At 41.8% G+C, this 22,048-nt stretch overlaps 1 protein-coding gene across 1 annotated transcript; it reads right to left on the reverse strand.

Moving 5' to 3' along the window:
* Positions 1–304: 304 nt before the first annotated feature.
* On the reverse strand, positions 305–21,671 carry LOC141240131 (protein spinster homolog 1-like). Its single transcript, XM_073668602.1, has 15 exons — positions 21,464–21,671; positions 21,226–21,291; positions 20,839–20,975; positions 20,339–20,490; positions 19,569–19,638; positions 18,813–18,952; positions 18,568–18,720; positions 18,205–18,394; positions 17,931–17,996; positions 17,155–17,253; positions 15,707–15,878; positions 12,279–12,339; positions 8,610–8,867; positions 6,741–6,972; positions 305–316 (listed from the first exon to the last, which is right to left on the reverse strand). The coding sequence occupies exons 1-15, from the start codon at positions 21,669–21,671 to the stop codon at positions 305–307; spliced, it is 2,016 nt and encodes a 671-aa protein (XP_073524703.1).
* Positions 21,672–22,048: the final 377 nt, after the last annotated feature.

Consider the following 22,048-nt stretch of genomic DNA (forward strand, 5'->3'; position numbering starts at 1 on the left):
CTTCCGGTGCGCGTGCTGGAACGCAAAGGGAGACAGTGGAACGCAAGTCACTTCCGGACATGCGCAGTATATACGCTACGCTGGAAGTAAGTGGATAGACTTTACTTAAGGTGTAAATCAGTGGAAAGAGGTTATACTCAATCAAGAGCAGAATAACGCAGGGTGAGCCAACCTTAGGAGGAGCTATAGGAGATGAATACTTGAAAAACAGATTATATTATATTAAATTGCAAAATAAGGAGGGGGATCCTGAAGAGTCAAAGAAAAAAATGCATGGGATTCGTTACGGAGGTCCCTGGGAACCTTAATTAGTAACCTACAAGACAAAGAAAAATAATCAGTAACATGAAATATATTCAATTATTATAAAATGGCAAACAATCTAGTCATCCATACTGAAAGCCCAGTGAATGACCCACAACTTAAAACTTTAATCAGTAGCATAGAATTATCCGCTAAACCCTGGTTTATTATCCTATCCAATAGACACTGGACAGAGTGAGTTTTATGTCATATAGGTAGAGGGATTTTTGGGGGCGATATAGGAATTTTTTATTCATCTTGTGCGTCATACTCCCTATTAAGTCCTTTCGGAGTGAGGATCTGTAGCGTATGTATCCAGTATAGCTCACGTTTTTTGAGGTTTTGAATCCGGTTGCTCCCCTGTCTATTTGGCGGAATGTGATCAATTACTTGATACCTTAGTTGTGAAATGTTGTGGGACATAGCTAGAAAATGTGCTGGTATAGGTAACATCGTGCGTCCACAACGAATTGTCGATTTGTGTTGTGAAATACGGTCTCGGATATGTTGGGTGGTCTCACCAACATATGCGAGACCGCATGGACACTTAATTAGATACACCACATACGTGGAATCACAAGAGAAATATTCTTTAATAGAATAACGTTTGCCAAAATGAGGATGTGTAAATGTAACATAGTTTTTAAGGTTGAAGGAAGACTAAGTCCATCTAGTTCAACCCATAGCCTAACATGTTGATCCAGAGAAAGGCAAAAAAAAAACATGTGGTAAACACTAAGCTCCACATTGGGGAAAAAAAATCCTTCCTGACTCCATACGACAATCAGACTAGTTCCCTGGATCAACGCCCTATCAAGGAATCTAGTATTTATAACCTGTAATATTATACTTTTCAAGAAAGGCATCCATGCCCTTCTTAAATTTTAACAGTGAATCACTCATTACAACATCATGCGGCAGAGAGTTCCATAGTCTCACTGCTCTTACAGTAAAGAATCCCCGTCTGTGATTATGATTAAACCTTCTTTCCTCTAGACGTAGAAGATGCCCCCTTGTCCCCGTCTCAGGCCTCAGAGTAAAAAGATCAGTAGAAAGCTCTTTGTACTGTCCCCTCATATACTTGTACATAGTAATAAGATCACCCCTAAGCCTTCTTTTTTCCACAGTAAATAACCCCAAGTGTAATAACCTGTCTTGGTATTGCAGACCCCCAGTCCTCTAATAACCTTGGTCGCTCTTCTCTGCCCCCGCTCTAGTTCAGCTATGTCTTTCTTATACACCGGAGACCAGAACTGTACACAGTATTCTAAGTGTGGTCGCACTAATGACTTGTATAGAGGTAAAATTATGTTCTCCTCATGAGCATCTATGCCTCTTTTAATGCATCCCATTATTTTATTTGCCTTTGCAGAAGCAGCCTGACACTGGCCACTACACTGAGCTTGTCGTCCACCAATACACCCAGGTCTTTTTCAGTAACAGTTTTGCCATGTGTTTTACAATTAAGCTTATAATTATACATTTTATTTCCTCTGCCCAAGTGCATTACCTTACATTTATCCCCATTAAAGCTCATTTGCCATTTATCAGCCCAAGCTTCTAGTTTACATAGATCCTCCTGTAATATAAAATTGTCCTCCTCTGTATTGATTACCCTGCAGAGTTTAGTGTCATTAATAAATATGTTAAAAAGAAGTGGGCCCAATACTGACCCCTGTGGTAACCCACTGTTAACTGAGACCCGGTTTGAGTGTTTTCCATTAATAGCCACCCTTTGTTTCCTATCACTAAGCCAATTCTTAACCCACATACATATATTTTCCCCTATCCCCATTGTTCTCATTTTGTGTATCAACCTTTTGTGTGGAACCGTATCAAAAGCTTTTGAAAAGTCCATATACACAACATCCACTGCATTTCCTTGGTCCAGTCCGGAACTTGCCTCCTCATAAAAACTGATCAGATTAGTTTGACAGGAACGGTCCCTCGTAAACCCATGTTGATATTGGGTCATGAGGTTATTCTTCTTCAGATACTCTATTATAGCATCTCTTAGGAAACCCTCCAGGATTTTACCCACAGTAGAGGTTAAGCTTACCGGCCTATAATTTCCAAGTTCAGTTTTTGTCCCCTTTTTGAATATTGGCACCACATTTGCTATACGCCAGTCCTGTGGTACAGACCCTGTTATTATGGAATCTTTAAAGATTAAAAATAATGGTCTATCTATGACGTTACTTAATTCCTGCAGTACTCGCGGGTGTATCCCATCCGGGCCCGGTGATTTGTCAACTTTAGTGATTTTTAGATGCCGCCATACTTCCTGCTGGGTTAAGCAAGTGACATTTACTGGAGAATTTTTGTTATCACTAATCATGTTTTCTGTCATGCGATTTTCTTGTGTAAATACGGTTGAAAAAAAATCATTTAGCATATTGGCTTTTTCCTCATCCTCATCCACCATTTCACCCAGACTATTTTTAAGGGGGCCAACACTATCATTTTTTAGTTTTTTACTATTTATATAGTTAAAGAATATTTTGGGGTTATTTTTACTTTCTCTGGCAATAATTCTCTCTGCCTAAATCTTTGCTGCCTTGATTTGTTTTTTACATGATTTATTTAATTTTCTATATTTATTTAATGCCTCATCACTACCTACTTGCTTTAGTTCTCTAAATGCTTTCTTTTTGTCACTTATTGCGCCCCTTACAGCTCTATTTAGCCATAGTGGTTTCCTCCTATTTCTAGCATGTTTATTCCCAAGGGGTATATATTGTTCACAGGTCCTATTCAGGATGTTAATAAATGTCTCCCATTTGCTTTGTGTAGCTTTATGTCTCAGGATATCGTCCCCGTTTATTGCACTAAGATGATCTCTTAACCGTTGGAAATTTGCCTTCCTGAAGTTTAGTGTCCTTGTAACCCCGCTACTATACATCTTATTAAAGGTTACATGAAAACGTATTATTTTGTGATCACTATTACCCAAGTGACCCCCAACTAATATATTTGATATGCGGTCTGGCCTATTGGTTAATATTAGGTCTAGCAGTGCCCCCCTTCTTGTTGGGTCCTGAACCAGTTGTGAAAGGTAATTGTCTCTCATAGTAGTCAAAAACCTATTTCCTTTGCTTGAACTACATGTTTCTGTCCCCCAATGTATTTCAGGGTAGTTGAAGTCTCCCATAATAATGACTTCTCCTTGAGTCGCTGCTTCATCTATCTGCTTTACGAGGATATTCTCCGCTACTTCCATTATTTTTGGAGACTTATAACAAACCCCTATCAGTAATTTATTATTTTTTCCCCCTCCCCTTATCTCCACCCACAGGGACTCTACATTTTCATTAGATTCACATATATCCTCCCGCAAGACAGGTTTTAAGGATGATTTTACATATAAATGACGCGCCCCCTGGGACATATTCCTTTTTGAGGGGAATACCCGGCACCGGATCAGATGGGGGGTTGTAGTCTCCGAGCGGCTGTGACCCGGCCCCGTGCCCAGGGCGTCAAGCTCAGAGTGATGTGGCAGTTCTACAGATGTTACTAAAGTTCTTTTGTGTCGACTACGCCACCCGTTGTGATGCGGTCACTGTGGCCGCCGCTGCAGCAGGGTCCGCTGAGGCTGATGGTGGGTGCGCAGCTTGGTGAGATAACCCCCAACGGGAGGGGTATAGCCTCAGAGGGGACAGGCGCAGAGGATGGGGGTTGTGGTGGTGTAGTGCAGACGGCAGTGAAGACAGAGTCGGGTTGTGCAGTTAAGGGTGTTTACTTACTGCAGATGTTGTACTGGTCACTCCAGCTGCTAGTGACCACCCGAGCCGTGCTGCGTCCACCAGGTCCTGGATCCAGCCAACCCCCAAACAAGTCCGGAGCGTGGCCCTGAGCTCTCCCTCTGTCCTTTCTTCAGCCGTCCCCACCAGTGATCCACCTAGGTCCAGCTCCCTCGGGCCTGCTGTTGGGACACCCTTGGCCTCGGGTTCCCTGACCCTTCATGTGGTGTGCCTTCGGGGTGAATGTGGTGGGTGGCCGTGGCAGATGCTGCCCACGGCCTCCGGTCTCTGGCTGGGGATTGTTTTTTTACCCCCACCAGTTTGGGTTCCGGTACCCTTTTGCTGACTCCTCACCCGGTGCTCTAATTTGGGTTCTTGGGTCCCTTCAGTCTTCCCCCTCTGGGTCTTTCTCTGCTCCTCTCTCACTCAGGGTCTCTCTCTTGCTGCAGGCTGACTTCCTCTCTGCTTGCTGTCTTCTCCTCTGCAGCTGTCTTGCTCTCTGCATCTGACTTGTTCTCTACAACTGACTCTGATTCTAGTTGGTGCCCACCTTATATATCCCCTCTATGTGTGAGCTCAGGTGACCAGCACCCAATGAGCTCCTATCACTACCCAGACTGCTCCCCCTATCTGCCCCTACACTACATGGGATGTTCCACCCCCCTCCCACTCCAGCCAGGAACAGACTCGGTCGTACCTGCACATTTCTAAGTGGGAGTACCGTCGGTCTGTTCCTCGGAAATGGGATGTATGTAGTGCATGCAGCCTACCGAGCTCAGTTCCACACTCCATCCTTATCCGGGAGTGGAATATCACACCTCTGGGTTGAGGTGCAATACTCCTGTAGCAGCCGAATCCTCAGGGTGCTACATAAACACACACCCCCCCTCGCTTGTTTGTACGGTCATTTCTGAACAGACTATAGCCCTGTAAATTAACTGCCCAGTCATGGCTCTCGTCCAGCCATGTCGCAGATATCCCTACCATGTCATAATTATTTTCCAACAAAATTAATTCTAATTCCTCCATTTTGTTGGTGAGGCTTCTGGCATTAGTGTACATGCATTTTATGTATCTCTCTGTACCTCTATTCCATCTTACTTTATTGACTGTTCTAACCCCACCCCCAATTTCTTTATTTGTGCCCAGGTCACTATCTGCACTATCTTCCCCACCTATAAAATGAATACCCTCCCCCCCAATCCCTAGTTTAAACACTCCTCCAACCTTCTAGCCATTTTCTCCCCCAGCACAGCTGCACCCTCCCCATTAAGGTGCAGCCGGTCCCTAGCGTAGAGTCTGTAGCCAACTGTGAAGTCGGCCCAGTTCTCCAGGAACCCAAATCCCTCTTTCCTACACCAGTTCTTGAGCCACTTATTTATCTCCCAAATCTCCCGTTGCCTCTCTGGCGTGGCACGTGGTACCGGTAGTATTTCAGAGAATACCACCTTGGAGGTCCTTGCTTTCAGCTTGCAGCCTAATTCCCTAAAATCATCTTTAAGGACCTTCCACCTACCTCTAACTTTGTCATTTGTGCCAATGTGCAGCATGACCGCTGGGTCCTCACCAGCCCCTCCCAGTAATCTGTCAACCCGATCAGCGATGTGCCGGACTCGAGCGCCAGGTAGGCAGCACACTGTTCGACGATCCCTGTCTTTGTGACAGATTGCCCTATCTTTTCCTCTAATAATTGAGTCCCCCACTACCAGCACCTGCCTAGCCTGCCCTACTCTCCTATTTCCCTCTTTACTGGAGCTGACACTCGTCCCCTGAAAGCCGGAGATGCCTTGCTGCAGTAGTGCTACCCCTGTACCATCACTCCCCTCATCTGCCAACTTTGCAAACTTATTGGGGTGTGCCAGATCAGGACTAGCCTCCCTGGCACTCTTCCCTCTACCACCCCTTCTAACTGTCACCCAACTAGCGACCTCACTGTCCTGCAGTTCCCGACTACCACCCTCCCCCACATCTACCCCAGTAAGCTGCTGCTCAGTGAGCAGCAGACTCCTTTCCATGTTGTCAATGGATCTCAGTGTTGCCAGCTGCTCATTTAGATGCAGTATCTGGGCTTCCAAACGCACAACGTGCACACATCTCGCGCAGCAGTAAGCAACCTCGACCTGCTGTTCAAGGAATACATACATGTGGCAAGATGTACACTGGATAGCATTGTCAATAATGGAGCTCATTTCCTAATGGGGATTGCAATATACAGAATGTTAAGTAAAAAGTAAAGTAAAGAATTAATGAAATACAGTCAGCAATTCAGTCCAAAGTCCTCCCTTCCAAACTCCCTGAATACAAAGTCACTGAAAAACAAGTCACACACTTACTTTCGTTCGCACTTACGCTCCGGACTCACGCAGCTCGTTCACACTCGCAAACTAAGATATTTAAAGAGTTTTTTTTTTTTTTCCCTTTTCCAGCAATGCACCCTTCACCGCAATGCACTTCCAGTGTCACCCTTAGTAATATTTGAACACTGTAAACATCCTAGACACGGGAAAGTTCCCCTCCGGGGGGTGGCCAAGGTGCGTTGGATTGGTCCCTTATTTGTAGATCCCACGTCGGCTCTAACCAAATGGTCGCGAATGTTTCGGGATCTTTTATGACATAGTAGGGGGACATCGGTAAATTTCTCTATATCCGGATAAGATTGCCGTAACAGGGACCAATATTTTTAATGCACTTGAATACCTGTCCCCCAAAGGGGTGATAGGTGTTCACGAAAGTCAGTCGTGAGCTATTATTCCGTCGTGAAGTAGGTTGGGTGACCTGGTTCAAGATATGTGATGGGTAACCCCTCTGTCGAAATTTGTCGTTCATCTCCTCATGTCTAATTTTTTTAGAATCTGCAGTAGACACTATTCGATCCACCCTATTATGTTGTGATTTTGGTAATGACCTTTTAATATGGCCCGGGTGAGAACTGGAATACAACAATAGACTGTTTTTATCTGTTGGTTTTGTGTATAAGTCACTGACTAGATATCCTGTGTCAACGAGTGTAATCCGTGTGTCCAAAAAACGTATGGAATGTGGGTCTTGGTGTATGGTAAATGTCAGATTAGTAAGTTTGCTGTTAAGGTCATCAAAAAAAGTTTTTAAGTTTTGTCTTGTGCCAGTCCAAATAAAGAAAATATCGTCAATAAAACGTCTCCAGCATAGCACATGCTTTTCAAACAGAGGGTGAGTATATACATGATCTATCTCAAAATTCCCCATGAAGATATTGGCATAGGGGGGTGCCACATTGGAGCCCATCGCCGTACCCCTCTTTTGAAAGAAAAAACGATCTTCAAACATGAAAAAATTTTTGGTGAGGATCAAAGTTAATAAATCACTGCAAAAGTCAATCTGATCGGCTGAGAATGTAGTATGGGCTCTTACAAATTTTATTGTGGCACAAATGCCCTACTGGTGATTGATACTAGTATAGAGACTGTTGACATCCATTGTTGTTAGGATGCTGTTAGTAGGGATTGGTCCTAATTCTCTTATGCATGTCAAAAAATGGGTAGTGTCCTTAAGGTATGAGGTAATCTTCTGAATATGGGGTGTTAAAATTTTTTCTAATGTAATAGCCAAGGGTGACAAAATAGAATCTGTAGAGGCTACAATAGGTCTCCCGGGTGGTGACCATAGATTCTTGTGTATTTTGGGTAAGGTATAAAATACCGGCATTATTGGGTTTGGATTGACCAAAAATTCTGACAGTTTGGAATCGATTGTGCCTCTCTGAGAATGATGTGAGACTAAATTTTTAATTAAATTAGCTACCTCTGTGGTGGGGTTACGTGTTATAGGTAGATACGTTTCAGTATCATTCAATTGAGTGTATATCCCTGATATATAATAAGACCGGTCCATAATAACAATTGCTCCCCCCTTATCAGCTGGTTTTACAATAAGTTCTTTCCTTTTTTTCAATGAGGAGAGGGCCATACTTTCCTCAGGGTTGAGGTTATTTTTGTTATGCAGATCGCCTCTCTTTATGGCTTGTAGGACTTCATTAATGTCTTTCTGGACCAAGTCAATATATGTCTCTACATGATAATATGTACAAGGCGGTTGGAAATGGCTAGGAATACGCAGTTTCAAGCCATGTAAAGAGAACATTCCATCATTCTGGCTGCTCTGAGAGGGACCTGGAGGATCAGTAGTAAGCCCCCTACCAGAGGAAAAATGGACTTTCAATCTTAAGGTTCTATAAAAGCGTTGTAGTTCTTGCTCCAGTTGGAATGTATCAAAGGCAGGTGTAGGGCTAAATGAAAGACCTTTTTGCAATAGGTCTAATTCGGCCGGTGCTAAGGATTGTGAGAAGATGTTATACACGATGTTAGTCCTACCCGAGAACGAGTTGTCATCCGAGCGTTGTCTGTCTGTCGATCGCCTCCCCCGCCTCGTCTTATTCTTGGTGGACGGTTTCTGCGTTGATCCAAAAAATAATTTGGTTGATAGGTACCTCGTTTGCTGTCTGTAGAGGAGTGTCGGCCTGGAGAAGAGTTGTATCCTCGCCTGTATGATCTGCTGCTTCTGCCTTGATCTGAAGAGCGCCATCTATACACTTGATTATTGAGGTAGTTTTCAGCGTCACATAGAAATTTAGATTTTTTCTGGATCTGGAGTTCGTTGCGATATTCAGAAATGGTTTTGTCCACTTTGTTTTTCAGTGTTGTAAATTCTTCAGATGAAATCGTATTACTCAATTGTTGCTCAGTAGAGGCAATCCTAGTATGTAGATTGGTTATTTCCTTCTGGAGAAAATCAATTGTCAACACAATAATGTCCATTGAGCATTTGTTGAGGATCCCCTCGAACTTACTGCAATAATCAGAGTTATCATTAAATAGAGTAGGACGTAGGTTGACTCTTAATCCTCGTGGAATTCGTTGTGTTTTGTGATATTCTGCGAGAGTAACGCAGTGTAGATCCAAAGCGGTATACCTCCTTTGTTCCTTCTCTAGGTCCCTTGTGCGTACTTCCTCAGTGGGGGTGTGGAGAAATGTAACGGGAGTTGTGACATGTGCAAGTATTCCACTTGCTTCTTCCTGATTAAAGGCAAAGGTTGTGAACGACATTGAAGCCACAGGAGCGTAATCCCAAGAAACAGTCAATTGAAAAAAAGAAGGATCGCTTCACTGTATCAAACTTTTAGGGTGCTCTGAAGAAATAGGTAGTATAGATATCAAAAAAGAACTTCGGCACTCCAATATGGATGCAAAAAATTGGTTTTTATTAGCAGAATTCCCCATAAATGAAAAGCAGTCCGTTTCCACCTAACATGGTCTTTACCCATCACATATCTTGAACCAGGTCACCCAACCTACTTCACGACGGAATAATAACTCACGACTGACTTTCGTGAACACCTATCACCCCTTTGGGGGACAGATATTCAAGTGCATTAAAAAATATTGGTCCCTGTTAGAGCAATCTTATCCGGATATAGAGGAATTTACTGATGTCCCCCTACTATGTCATAAAAGATCCCGAAACATTCGCGACCATTTGGTTAGAGCTGACATGGGATCCACAAATAAGGGACCAATCCAACGCACCTTGGCCACCCCCCGGAGGGGAACTTTCCCGTGTCTAGGATGTTTACAGTGTTCAAATATTACTAAGGATGACACTTTTACACATCCTCATTCTGGCAAACGTTATTCTATTAAAGAATATTTCTCTTGTGATTCCACGTATGTGGTGTATCTAATTAAGTGTCCATGCGGTCTCGCGTATGTTGGTGAGACCACCCAACATATCCGAGACCGCATTTCACAACACAAATCAACAATTCTTTGTGGACGCATGATGTTACCTATACCAGCACATTTTCTAGCTATGTCCCACAACATTTCACAACTAAAGTATCAAGTAATTGATCACATTCCGCCAAATAGACGGGGGGGGGCAACCGGATTCAAAACCTCAAAAAACGTGAGCTATACTGGATACATACGCTACAGATCCTCACTCCGAAAGGACTTAATAGGGAGTATGAAGCACAATATGAATAAAAAATTCCTATATCCCCCCCAAAAATCCCTCTACCTATATGACATAAAACTCACTCTGTCCAGTGTCTATTGGATAGGATAATAAACCAGGGTTTAGCGGATAATTCTATGCTACTGATTAAAGTTTTAAGTTGTGGGTCATTCACTGGGCTTTCAGTATGGGTGACTAGATTGTTTGTCATTTTATAATAATTGAATATATTTCATGTTACTGATTATTTAGGACTATTCAGTAGGACTATGAGCTGTGTATCCACCTGACTTCTGCACAACACAACTGATGGTCCCAACCCCATTTATAAGGCAAGAAATCCCACTTATTAAACCTGACAGGGCACACCTGTGAAGTGAAGACCATTTCCGGTGACTACCTCTTGAAGCTCATCAATAGAATGCCAAGAGTGTGCAAAGCAGTCATCAAAGCAAAAGGTGGCTACTTTGAAGAACCTAGAATATAAGACATATTTTCAGTTGTTTCATACTTTTTTGTTAAGTATATAATTCCACATGTGTTAATTCATAGTTTTGATGCCTTCAGTGTGAATGTACAATTTTCATAGTCATGAAAATACAGAACAATCTTTAAATGAGAAGGTGTGTCCAAACTTTTGGTCTGTACTGTATATATATATATATATATATATATATATACTTTATATTCTTGTGGCAGCATGAGGTCTCCTACTATATCATTATTCTTGAATTTATATACATATATAAACATTTTTTTAAAAAAACGCACGCTATTTGCATATTCTACTGTACCTTACAAATTTATTTCACAATCTTTTGTGGGTTATTCCACATCATTTATAAGTAGATGTATGTGTATATTTTGTTTTTCCTTATTTTCTGTTTATATACAAATGTTGATGGGATATATTCTTTTGATGTTTAGCATAGGCCCTGAGAAAGACCATGTTAGGTCGAAACGTTGGCCTGCTTTTCATTTAAGGGGAATTCTGCTAATAAAAAACAATTTTTTGCATACATATTGGAGTGCCGAAGTTCTTTTTTGATATCTATACTACCTATTTCTTCAGAGCACCCTAAAAGTTTGGTACAGTGAAGCGATCCTTCTTTTTTTCAACAAGCTTCCATTGCTGATAGACCCAGAGGCTGTTGTTAGGTCTCAGCTTGCCATGATAACCATCGATACACCGTGATTGTAACATGGGGGTAATAATGAAGGTACAGAGGGGGCCCCTTCCTTCTGTCCACCATATTGATGCGGTGGTCGCTATTGACCGCATCATCTAAAGGGTTAAACTGTCGGGATAGGTGCTAACACCAAAGTCGGCAGTTGCAGCCAACTCTCCTTGAAGTGCGGGCTCAGCTGCTAAGCCTGCACAGCACGACTACCATGAAAATAGCACAGTTCATGTTTAATCCCATGTGCCCATGATGTAATAGTATGTCATAGGGCAGTAAGGTGTTAGACTTTTGATTGGTTGTTTCTATATTTTCCATTTACCATAATGGAGGACTGATCACATACGTGAGCTCAGGACACGGAATGCAATGTGTGGACCTGGGGAGGAATCATTGACCAGACCTGAGGCTCCTATGATTTGTTGGGTTGACCCCCAGTTGCCTCTATTAAGCACTGTGAAGACCCATACAGTGGCTCAGATATGTTATCATACACTGACTATTAGCTTCATTCAAGGAGTCAAATATAAGAATTTTCAATAATAGTTGAAATAATATTTAATTATTTATTTATCAATTTCCTATCAGTATGTCTTTGGAGTGTGGGAGGAAACCGGAGAACCCGGAGGAAACCCACGCGAACACGGGGAGAGCATACAAACTCCATGCAGTTGTTCTCTTTGGTTGGGTTTGGACCCGAACGCTGCAAAGCAACAGTGCTAACCACTGAGCCACCGTGTTGCCCAATAGTCTTCAATGTGGCACTAATCATGATAGGACGAGAACAGAGACCGAGCCCGGAATCTGTCTCCTTATGCAGCAGGAAGCTCACTTTATTCCGTGAGTTCATCTGACTGCGGAAAGTCCAGTAAATGTCGTATCCAGAAGTGAGAACAGAGACCGAGCCCGGAATCTGCCTCTTGATGCAGCAGGAACCTCACTTTATTCCGTGAGTTCATCTGACTGCGGAAAGTCCAGTAAATGTCGTATGCGAGAACAGAGACCGAGCCCGGAATCTGTCTCTTTTTTCTGACTTGTTTTCGCCTTGTGGAAGAGTCGTCACATCCGGCTGGATTCTTTGTTCATTGACGGATCACAATCAGGCCTCTCTCCGGAATAGTGATCTGTGGAAATAATAAATATGACTGAAGATGAAACAACTGGATATCATATATAAGCGGCAGGCAATGTACTCCTGGTTACTGATTTCTAGCCTTGTGAGAAAAGATTTAAGATAAGTGATATTGGCTTATTCTTAGTTTAGGACTGTACCCCCCATTCATATAGAGGGGGCTGACAATCACTATGTGAGATCTGAGACCACCCACTGGACTCCTAAACCCAGAATGTTTCATATTGGCCGGCACTAAGCATTTCATGGATATCTAAGAAGTACATGAGTGCAATTTTTTAAATCTATAAATTTAAATTAAAAAATAAATTATTGATTATGTAGCGTTAATAAAGCTAGATCTAAATAGAACTATTTTTACTGTAAAGGATCTTCTCCCCACTATTTTAGCTTTAGTAAAAGATCAAGTATTTCTAAAACATTAAAAGACATCCAGGAACTTAAAGATGTCAGACAAACCCCTGCAGATCCCCAATGAATCTAGGACCTCCAGCAAGTTGTCATAGCCGGAACGGACATTGAATGTACAACGTGATGATTCGTGCCGCAAAGCTGGAGCCACTGTCTCCAACAAAAGAAGCAAAACGTAGTTTAACAAGTGTACAGTTTTATACGATGATTTATATGGTTGTATAACTAATATATTTCCCATCTGGTATTATCACTCATCCCCTTAAAAAATAAAATTGGTACTTAATATTTTATCTCCTCTTGTAAAAGGATTGAATAGTTCTAAGAAGAGATACCTGGCCTGGAAAGAAACTAAAAATTCTAACTCTGAAATAATAGGATCTGAAAACCCACTCAAATTATATTCTCAAATTATATATTCTCATTACCAAAAATTAAAAAAGTTAAAGTTGACTATTCCCATCTTATCTTACCTTTCATTTTTCCTCAGGTCCAGCTTTAAAAAGTTCTAATTTATGGAGCTGTAGATATTACCTCCTTCAGGACAAAGTCTATAAAGATGAAATAAAATTAAATTATTTGATATAAAATGATACAGAAGGATTATCTACATGTACAGTAAAGCATTAAACCTGACATATTGTGCCACTACGTGTTTCCAAGAGACGCACTATAACATTATGCTGCGGTGCTCCTTTACTCCAATGAGACCCCGCAGAGCATTTCCTTCCCAACCTCCTCTATGCTGGAGAGGTTGTGCTAAACCGGGAGACATTTTACACATATTTTGGAGTTGTCCATAAAGGAATTATGGAAAGAAACTTTGAACTTACTCCTATGAATTTCTAAACCCAATATTCCACTTACACCACAATTAATATTATTATCACAAGGTCTAGAAGAAATCCCACCCAAATTTCAACATATCTCTTGTCATATCTTTTTGGTGATTAAACATTTAATCGCAACAAAATGGAAGCAAATAATTCCTCCATCAATATTAGAAGTAATGGAAAGGCATCAACGCACAATATTAAAGTTCAACTTTGCGATTAGTGAAAAAATGTTGTAGCTGATATTTAGTTAGATGAATGCCATAGTGGAAGAGTTTTTTTTACTCAGGCTAAACCCAAAACTTAAAAACTAAAATAGTTGTATAAACAAACAATACTGGATATATACCAAACTAATTGTTTACACATATTATGGTCAAAGTTATAATAGTTGTTTATTACTAATAATAATGACTAGCCTTGCCTTTACTTTCTCTCCTGTAACTTCCCATTGTTACCCCATTACTCCTTTTTCCCCTCCCCAATTTATATTCCTTCTTAATGTTATTTTTTTTTGTAAATGTTAAGTAAAAACAATTGAACGAGATGATCCGACATTTACCATTTTTTACCCGTTGTAAATCCTGTTGTTCTCCTGAATCTGGCATTGTTCATCCTTTGTTCCTCAAGATTCTAATTTCCTGAGAAATTGCCCCCTTTTCCCTTTATGTAAATCTAGTATTTGTATTTATTTTTGCCAAGTGGGCGTGACCCTCAAAAACTTCTCTTTTTGAGAAACATCTTGATGACAACGGCCAGTTGGCTAAAATAGTGGATAAATGTATAGGGAGCAGGGAGACCTATCAGGAACAAGGAGATTTGAGAACAAGAGACAAACAATGCCGTATTCAGGAGAATAGCAGCATTTATACCGGGTTAAAATAAATGTATATTTATGGCGAGTGACAGGTTATCTTAAAAGTAGATTCCACCAAAAAGACATAGCAGATTTTTTCAAATACAATTTATGTCATATAATCAGCCCCATATCAGTAGGGTAGGGTCACACTTAGGCTGTGTGCCCACGATGCGTTTTTTAAGCGTTTCCGCAGCGGCAAAAACGCTGCAGAAACGCTTAAAAAACGCATGGTAGTAGGTCTGCCATGTTCCCCAATGATAATCCGTATGTGCTGTGCACATGCTGCAGAAATTTCCGCTGCGGATTATCATTGCGTAAAAAAAGCAGCACTACCAATTATTTTGCGGAAGCGCTGAGTTTTCTCCGCCATTGACTTGCATTAGACCGCATGGACTCCGCATCACTGTATATGTAGATGTATGCGTTCCATTGTGGGGATGGTACCCGGGTGTGGAGGAGAGGAGACATCCACACCCAGGTGCCATAGTACCTGTAAAAAAAAGAATAAAATAAAAAATATATGTTATACTTACCTTCCGGCGGGCCGCGGTGCGCTCGTCCTCCCATGCCGGCAGATCGCGGTGGACTGAAGGACCTGCGCTGACGTCATAGCCATGTGACGGGTCACGCGATGCTGACGTTGGCAGGTCCTTCAGTGTACCGCGATCTGCCGGCAGCCAGGACGGAGTGAAGCAAGACTGCCGGGGCCATCGGAAGGTAAGTATATATTTATTTTTTTATTTTTAACCATTCTTTGGGGTCACACTATATAAATCCATGCCGTTTGCATGGATTTATATAGTGTGACCAAGTTGTCAAGCACTTTCCAAGTGATGCTAAAATCGCTTGGAAAGCGCTTATCAACCCGCATGCGGAAATGCATGTGAAGAACGCTTCACATCCGCATGTCCCTGGCAGAAAAACGCATGTACAATCCGCATGTACAATCCGCATGTACAATCCGCATGCGTTTTTTCTGCCAGGGGAGATGCAGAAACGCTCAGGAAAAATCCTGAGCATTTCTGCATCGTGGGCACATAGCCTTAGGATAAAACTATTTATGTCATAATAATAAGTTAATTGCAGCTTTGTTAATGTTATGTTATGCAGCTTTGTTAATGTTATGTTATGGAGCTTTGTTATGGGGATGGATGTATTATACAGATGCTGGGTATTACATTTACTAATTATGGAGCTAATGCTAATCCAATTCTGTAAGAGATATGATCGGATAATTAACTTATTTCTGCACGTACCTTCAGACTCTGTCTCTGCCTTCTTACGATCATTTTCAACAAAGAGGGCGCATGCGAAAAAGAATCCTCCTCCGAAAACCAGCACAAAGGGGCAAACCATGAGGGCGTACTGCAGACTGCGGAAGTTCGAAAGAGCCGAGTCTGGATTGTAACTTTTGATGCGGTCGGATATCTGAAGATGAGACGAGATAAATAATTATGTATGGTTAATGAAAGTAAAAAAACATAATTGACTGGACACGTTTATGCTGACAGCAGTCAATGGATACCAATGAAATCTGGTGATCATAGAAAGAGAAGGTGCCTCACTGCAGATAGCGGCTCCTCCAAACTATGAACAGCAATGCTTCCAGTATTCGCAGCTCCAGTACTACACATTGTCTGGGAACAGGACACTTGTGACATCCTTCTTCAGCAGATAATCTGTGACGTAACTCCAGGACATCTTGTCTTTGGAGTTCTGCCACCCCGTCAACAGAGCAGAAGAGAAGATGCTGCTCTGTCAACGTGATATCAGGGGAGGCCACTGAATCGCGGGTGTTGGCAGAGATCGGTCCCGGGCACTACAGGCAGGTATTTAGCAACGACTTGCCTGTTAGCCCATAGTAAAAAAAATCAAATAGTCCCGGTGAACCCTTTTAAGTATGTTATGAATAGGCTACAGCGAGTTTTAAAAACTCCTCTGTGACAGAGCATGTCCTATTCTCATCCGTTCTGCGGATCAGACTTGGCCAGTAAAGAGTAACTGTCGTTATAAAATCAATACAGTACACGTGAAAATAAGCAACTTTGTGGTAGATCTTATCAGATAAATCTGCTTATTTTTCCTCCATTAATTTATAACATTCTTAATTCACAGATAAAATCTGTAATCAGTGAAGACAGATTTTTACATTACTGAGATAGGAGATGACAATTGCTGTTGATCAGATTCTATGTACATGGGGGGAGCCTGCCTCTAGCTCCTCCCTCTTTCCTCTCCATAGAATGTTATAAGCACCAACTGTCATCTCCTATCCCAGTAATGCTTCACTGAATACAGTGAGAACTTTGAGAATAAACGATCAGTTCGAGAGGAGAAAGAAGCAGATTTCTCTGAAAAGATATATTCCAACGTTTCTTATTTTCATGTGTACTGTACTATTGATTTATGAAATAAAAATTAAAACTGGGGTTACTATTTCTAGTCTATAGGAATCTGTTAAAAATGGATGGAGAAAGGATGATATACTTTGTACTTCAGTTTTCCATCTGTGTTTCATCCATTTTTCATTGATCCATTATTAAGAGTCAATGGATAAATAAAGTTTGGACAGTCTACCACCTTCACTTTTTAAAAAAACAGATGACACAAGAGAAAAATGGTCTGTTTTGCGACAATGTACAAATGGAAACAGATGTGTGAATGTAGCCCTAAAGTGATGTGAGAATATGTAACAGCTACTTACTAGCCCGATGAAATAGGAGCTTCCAGCTTCCCCCAGCAGGTGGGACCCCGCCATCGATAACGCCTGTGCTGTTGATCGCCTTGTGGGAGAAACCACATACTGAAACAAGAGAATATTCTGAATGAGCAGAAGGAGTCACTGAACCCAACGAGACAAGAGAACATGGACAAAGTGAACATACTTGAAGCCTAAGTTAAAGAAGTTGTCCACTATGGATAGGGCATCAATGTATGATCGGCCGGGGTCCCGCATGCGGCATCCCTTCCGATCAGCAGTTATCGGTGCCGGCGGCGGCTGCCACCAGCCGGAAGTCCTTACCTATTCAAGTCAATTGAATAGGAGGTGGATGTGCAGTACACCGCGGTGACCACTATAACTTGACGGCCAAACACCGCAGGTAAGCCCCTCCGGCCGGTGGCAGCCGCTGCAGATACCAATAACTGCTGATCGCCGGGGGTGCCGCATGCGGGACCCCGGCCATCCTACATTGATGCCATATCCTACGGGTAGGGCATCAATGTGAAAGTAGTGGACAACCCCTTTAAATGCACAATCAGCCAGGATAGATAAGAAGCCCAGACATGTTGTGGACTGAGATTTTACTAAAGAAGTTTTTAATCATCTTGCGCCAGGTTTATTTTTAGTTGGGAATTACCCAACAGACGCTTGGGCACAGCCAGGATTATGGGGCATTTGATGGGTAAAAACAGAACATAGAGACTGACTACATACATATAATTATAGCTATGATAAGTTTAGCGCTTTTCTCCACTCACCAGGCGGATATCAGTTGAAACTGAAAAGTTCAGGCTCAGAAATATGGTCCCGATGAATATAAACACCTGCAGAGAGTAAAGAACAATACATATAAACATTTGTGTCTTGCACGCTTTCCTATCCCCCATAGGTTTTGTCTTTATAATCCATTCATCCACCCCAGTCTCCGTACATTCATAGACAGCCCCCGCCATAGTCTATGATTTCTACTGCTCGGTCCTATAGCCGAGACCCAGTAAGGGGATGAAAGCAATCTGTACTCCAGGTACTTACATAAGTGGCCACAAGGCTGATGTCTGCAAGAATAATAGCCAACAGCAGGAAAATGGCGGAGCCCAGCAATCCAACCGCACAAACTATAGGGTCAGCACGAGGGTTGTACTTCCTGCATCTCTTGGCTATCTCCGCCCCTGTTCCAACTCCAAGGATGCCAGAGATGACCGTAAGTCCTCCGAAAATCAGACTGCAAAGAAAAGCGGTAAAGAGATTAGTAAAGTAGCTTGAAGAAATGAAATATAAATAATTTGATATAATAATAATTTGAAATATAAATATTTTTTTTTAGAGAGAAAACGGTCATAGGGGGAATTAAATTCCCACCAGTGAATGTCAAATTAAAGTTTGCTAAACTTGTACCTGTCATCATAGTTGGATAGTTGAGTCTGATATGGCGCCTTCTGTAGCATGAGAGCCCGGGCACGCTTCAGGAAAGTAACAGCCCAGAAGCCGAATGCAGCTGCCACAAATTTTACCATAATAGTCCCAAGAGTAGAAAACAGAAGACTTCGGCTGCAGAGAGAGAAAAGGGTAAAAAACTTGTAAATGACGCAGAAGTCACGGGGGAGATCAGTGACATAAATCAATGCACAGAAGACACCTACTTTTTACGCAGTTGGTTGGCATCCATAAGCCATCCTTTGAAGCTCAGTGGTTTGTTCTTTTCCTCTGCAGCTCCTCTGGACGGTTCTTTTACAAATGCAGCCATGAGCAGGACTCCTACCAGGCCCAGAGCAGAGATGATCTGTGTAGATGAAGAAGGAGACATCACATATCACATATACAGAGGTTTCATCACAAAAAGGACATGAGCACAGACTGTTGTGGAACTGGTTCCATTAAAGGGGATCTGCGACGAGGTGTTTGCTGCGCATCTGAGAGCAGCATAATGCAGGGACAGAGACCCCGATTCCAGCGATGTGTCACTTGCTGGTGTGCTTGGTGAAGTATTGATAAAATCCCAGTTTTCTCTGCTGCAGATCTAGCAGTACTCTGAATGCTGAGCTCTGTATACCCTGCCTACACCACTGATTGGTAGATTTTTCTGTGCACACTGTACATAGGCAGAAAGCCACCAATCAGTGGTGGGGTCGGGGTTACACAGAACAGGAGGACTACATGGCACGAGACAACTAGTCCCCTCGTCATAATCTCCTGCTAATAAAACAGTGATTTTTTTTTTAAAGCATCTACAAGGAGCAGTAAGTGACACATCGCTGGAATCAGGTGCTCTGCCCCTACAGGGCCCCTGCTCTCAGATCAAATGGAAAAACATACTGCCAGATTCCCTTTAATACGATTCAGGAATTATAATTAAGATTCACAGTTTGTCCACAAGATCCCTCAGACCTATTACTTACCCGGAAGGCCCATTGCCAGGCGCCACCAAATGCACTTGTCACTTTAGACCCAATGATGTAACCAAGGCCACTGTAAAAAACAAAAACAAAGTTGTCATAATTTCTGCACACATATAAACATATACATTTTTGAGTGCCTTTTTCCGGCTCCTCCTTCCTACTCCACCCCCTCCATAGACTTCTATGAGCAGCAACTGTTACCCCATGCCGCATAAAGCTACAATCTGTCTTGTCACTGAAGATGGATTTTTATCAGTGAATTAATGAAGGGAAATAAGTATATTTCCTGATAAGATATATTACAACATTTCCTATGTCCATTTAAATGATTTATAAAAAAACAATAAAAAGTGTAAGATCATTCTGAGTCTTCACATTCTTTGAGGAGCTCTTGTCATAAGTGCTAAAAGTCAAACTGTCTAGCAGAAAACTTTTTTGCCCATAGCAATCAGTGCAGTTTTCTGTTAGGGAAAGTCTTGACATTGCTGAAAAAATATTTCCATTTAGAGTCTTGAATCAATTTCCTAGAAATCTGCAGCAATTCCAGAAATGTTTGCTGGTTCACTGCTGATCCTCCCCCTACGTGTTGCGACACCATGATCATTACTTGCGGAGGGGTTTTTGAAACGCCATCCATATGTATTGTACATGCATCTGTAGAGCAAAATCCGTACCGAAAAAAGTCCACAGCAAATCCGCCTTGTCGGACTTACTCTTAGACAGTTTGGCTATGATTCCCTCCTTAAAACAATAAATAGATCTACACTCACCAGCCAAAGGGTGCTGCTAAGTAATACAAGTTAAGCGCGCGGCTGCGCCGATCTCCCACGAAGACGTCGGCAATGATGGAGGGGGCAGTTATTTTAAAACTTGCCTCTGCAGCTCCAGACAGTCCATTAATTAGGAGAAAAACTGTAAAATACTGTGAAAACACAAAAAAATATTCAGTGACCATTTATGAAAGTTTTCTAAGACACCTAAAGAAATACGGTAATGGAAAAATTATAAACTTTTCCTAATTTTGGACCCGCTCTCACTTTTGTCTTGCAAATACTAATGCAAAATACTGATCTACATACAAACAAGTGAGAGGCTTTAGGGCTCATGCAGACGTCGGTGGATCCCGGTCCGATCTCTGACAGCGTGATAGCGATGCTCGGGTCGGAAGAACCGCGGCCAGTCCGTGCATTATTGTCCATGATGGCACCGAGATCCACAGACGTCTGCATGAGCCTTAAGTCTTTATGCTTCTACCAATTAGATCAGTTACCTCATTGGGAACGTAGGACTTGCAGAGAATGATGGCCGACCAGAAGGACATCCCTGCACACATGATGTATTTTCTGTTCCAGCGGTCACCCAGGTATCCATAGATTTGACCAAACAGGACACTGCTGATCGTGAATACTAGAAGGGGAAAAACAAGAGGTCACAGTTAATAGAAATGATTTCTTTAACATATATTTATTTATATTTGAGGATTATTTAAACTGTTGCACTGAAAACACTTCTCCCGTCCTCATCACTGTTTGCATTTTTGGTAACTATAAAGGCGGCCATCATGTGAACGTTACAAAATTGGAACCTTATGATGTCACGAGATTCCAGCCGTCCTCACAAGTGACCTATAGAATAGGATTTTATGTTAAAAGTTTACCTAAGCTTATAAGGCCGGATTTGCTGTCGTCCATTTTAAATGCGCTTTGTAGGTAAGAAATCGCTCCTGCCAGAACAAAAAGAAGAACACGAATGATTATTGTAATTAGAGAAGTGCAGGAATAGACATCACAGCAGCTAACGAGCCTTCTCGTTGGCCATGAAGATTTTCTTCTTTTTTTCCAGTTTTGGGCCTTATACACCTTGCCCCCGACATAAGCCGGTTTACGCCTACTTACCTACGAAAGTGAAGGCAGCTATGAAGGTGACCAGATTGATGAAGGTTAGAACGCCTACAATAATGAAAGAGCGGACTATGGAGACTCCAGTCCGGGCGTGCAGGTCCTGTTCTTCGCAGTTTTCATCCTCATCTTGCTGGTCTTTTCCTTTTTCCACATCTTCTAATAGAAGTGGCATTTTTGGGGTGGAATTGAAGAGAGATGCCATGTTCAACAGAGCCCTGCAAACACTGGAGAAAAACACAAGACGGTAAAAATATTGCATTAGTCTCAGTCAATTCCGTGGTAGTGCAGTATATAGTGTAATAAGCAATCGAACAACAATAAGTTTAAGTCTCCTAGAGGGACTAAAAATGAGGTCAAATTCAGCAAAAAAAGTTTTTCTTTAATATAAAAAAAATAATAAAATATAAAGATTTCAAAAATAAAGAGAAAAAAAACAAGCATATATATATATATATATATATATATATATATATATATATATGTATTTTTCAGATTATAAGACTCACTTTTTGTTCTCCCAAATTTGGGGGGAAAATGGGGGTGCGATTTATAATCCAATTGTAGCTTACCGGGCTGGGG

The sequence above is a fragment of the Phyllobates terribilis genome, unplaced genomic scaffold (assembly GCF_046119375.1).
Source record: "Phyllobates terribilis strain yellow unplaced genomic scaffold, ASM4611937v1 Scaffold_800__1_contigs__length_655948, whole genome shotgun sequence".
NCBI lineage: Eukaryota > Metazoa > Chordata > Amphibia > Anura > Dendrobatidae > Phyllobates > Phyllobates terribilis.

Excerpts from the sequence above, each read along its gene's own strand:
- LOC141240131 (XM_073668602.1), bottom strand. The coding sequence starts at position 21,671 with ATGGCATCTCTCTTCAATTCCACCCCAAAAATGCCACTTCTATTAGAA. Across the intron at positions 21,292-21,463 it reads AGCTGCCTTCACTTTCGTAG|GAGCGATTTCTTACCTACAA; the intron begins GTAAGTAGGCGT and ends TTGTTCTGGCAG. Across the intron at positions 18,721-18,812 it reads GCCAACCAACTGCGTAAAAA|CCGAAGTCTTCTGTTTTCTA; the intron begins GTAGGTGTCTTC and ends CTCTCTCTGCAG.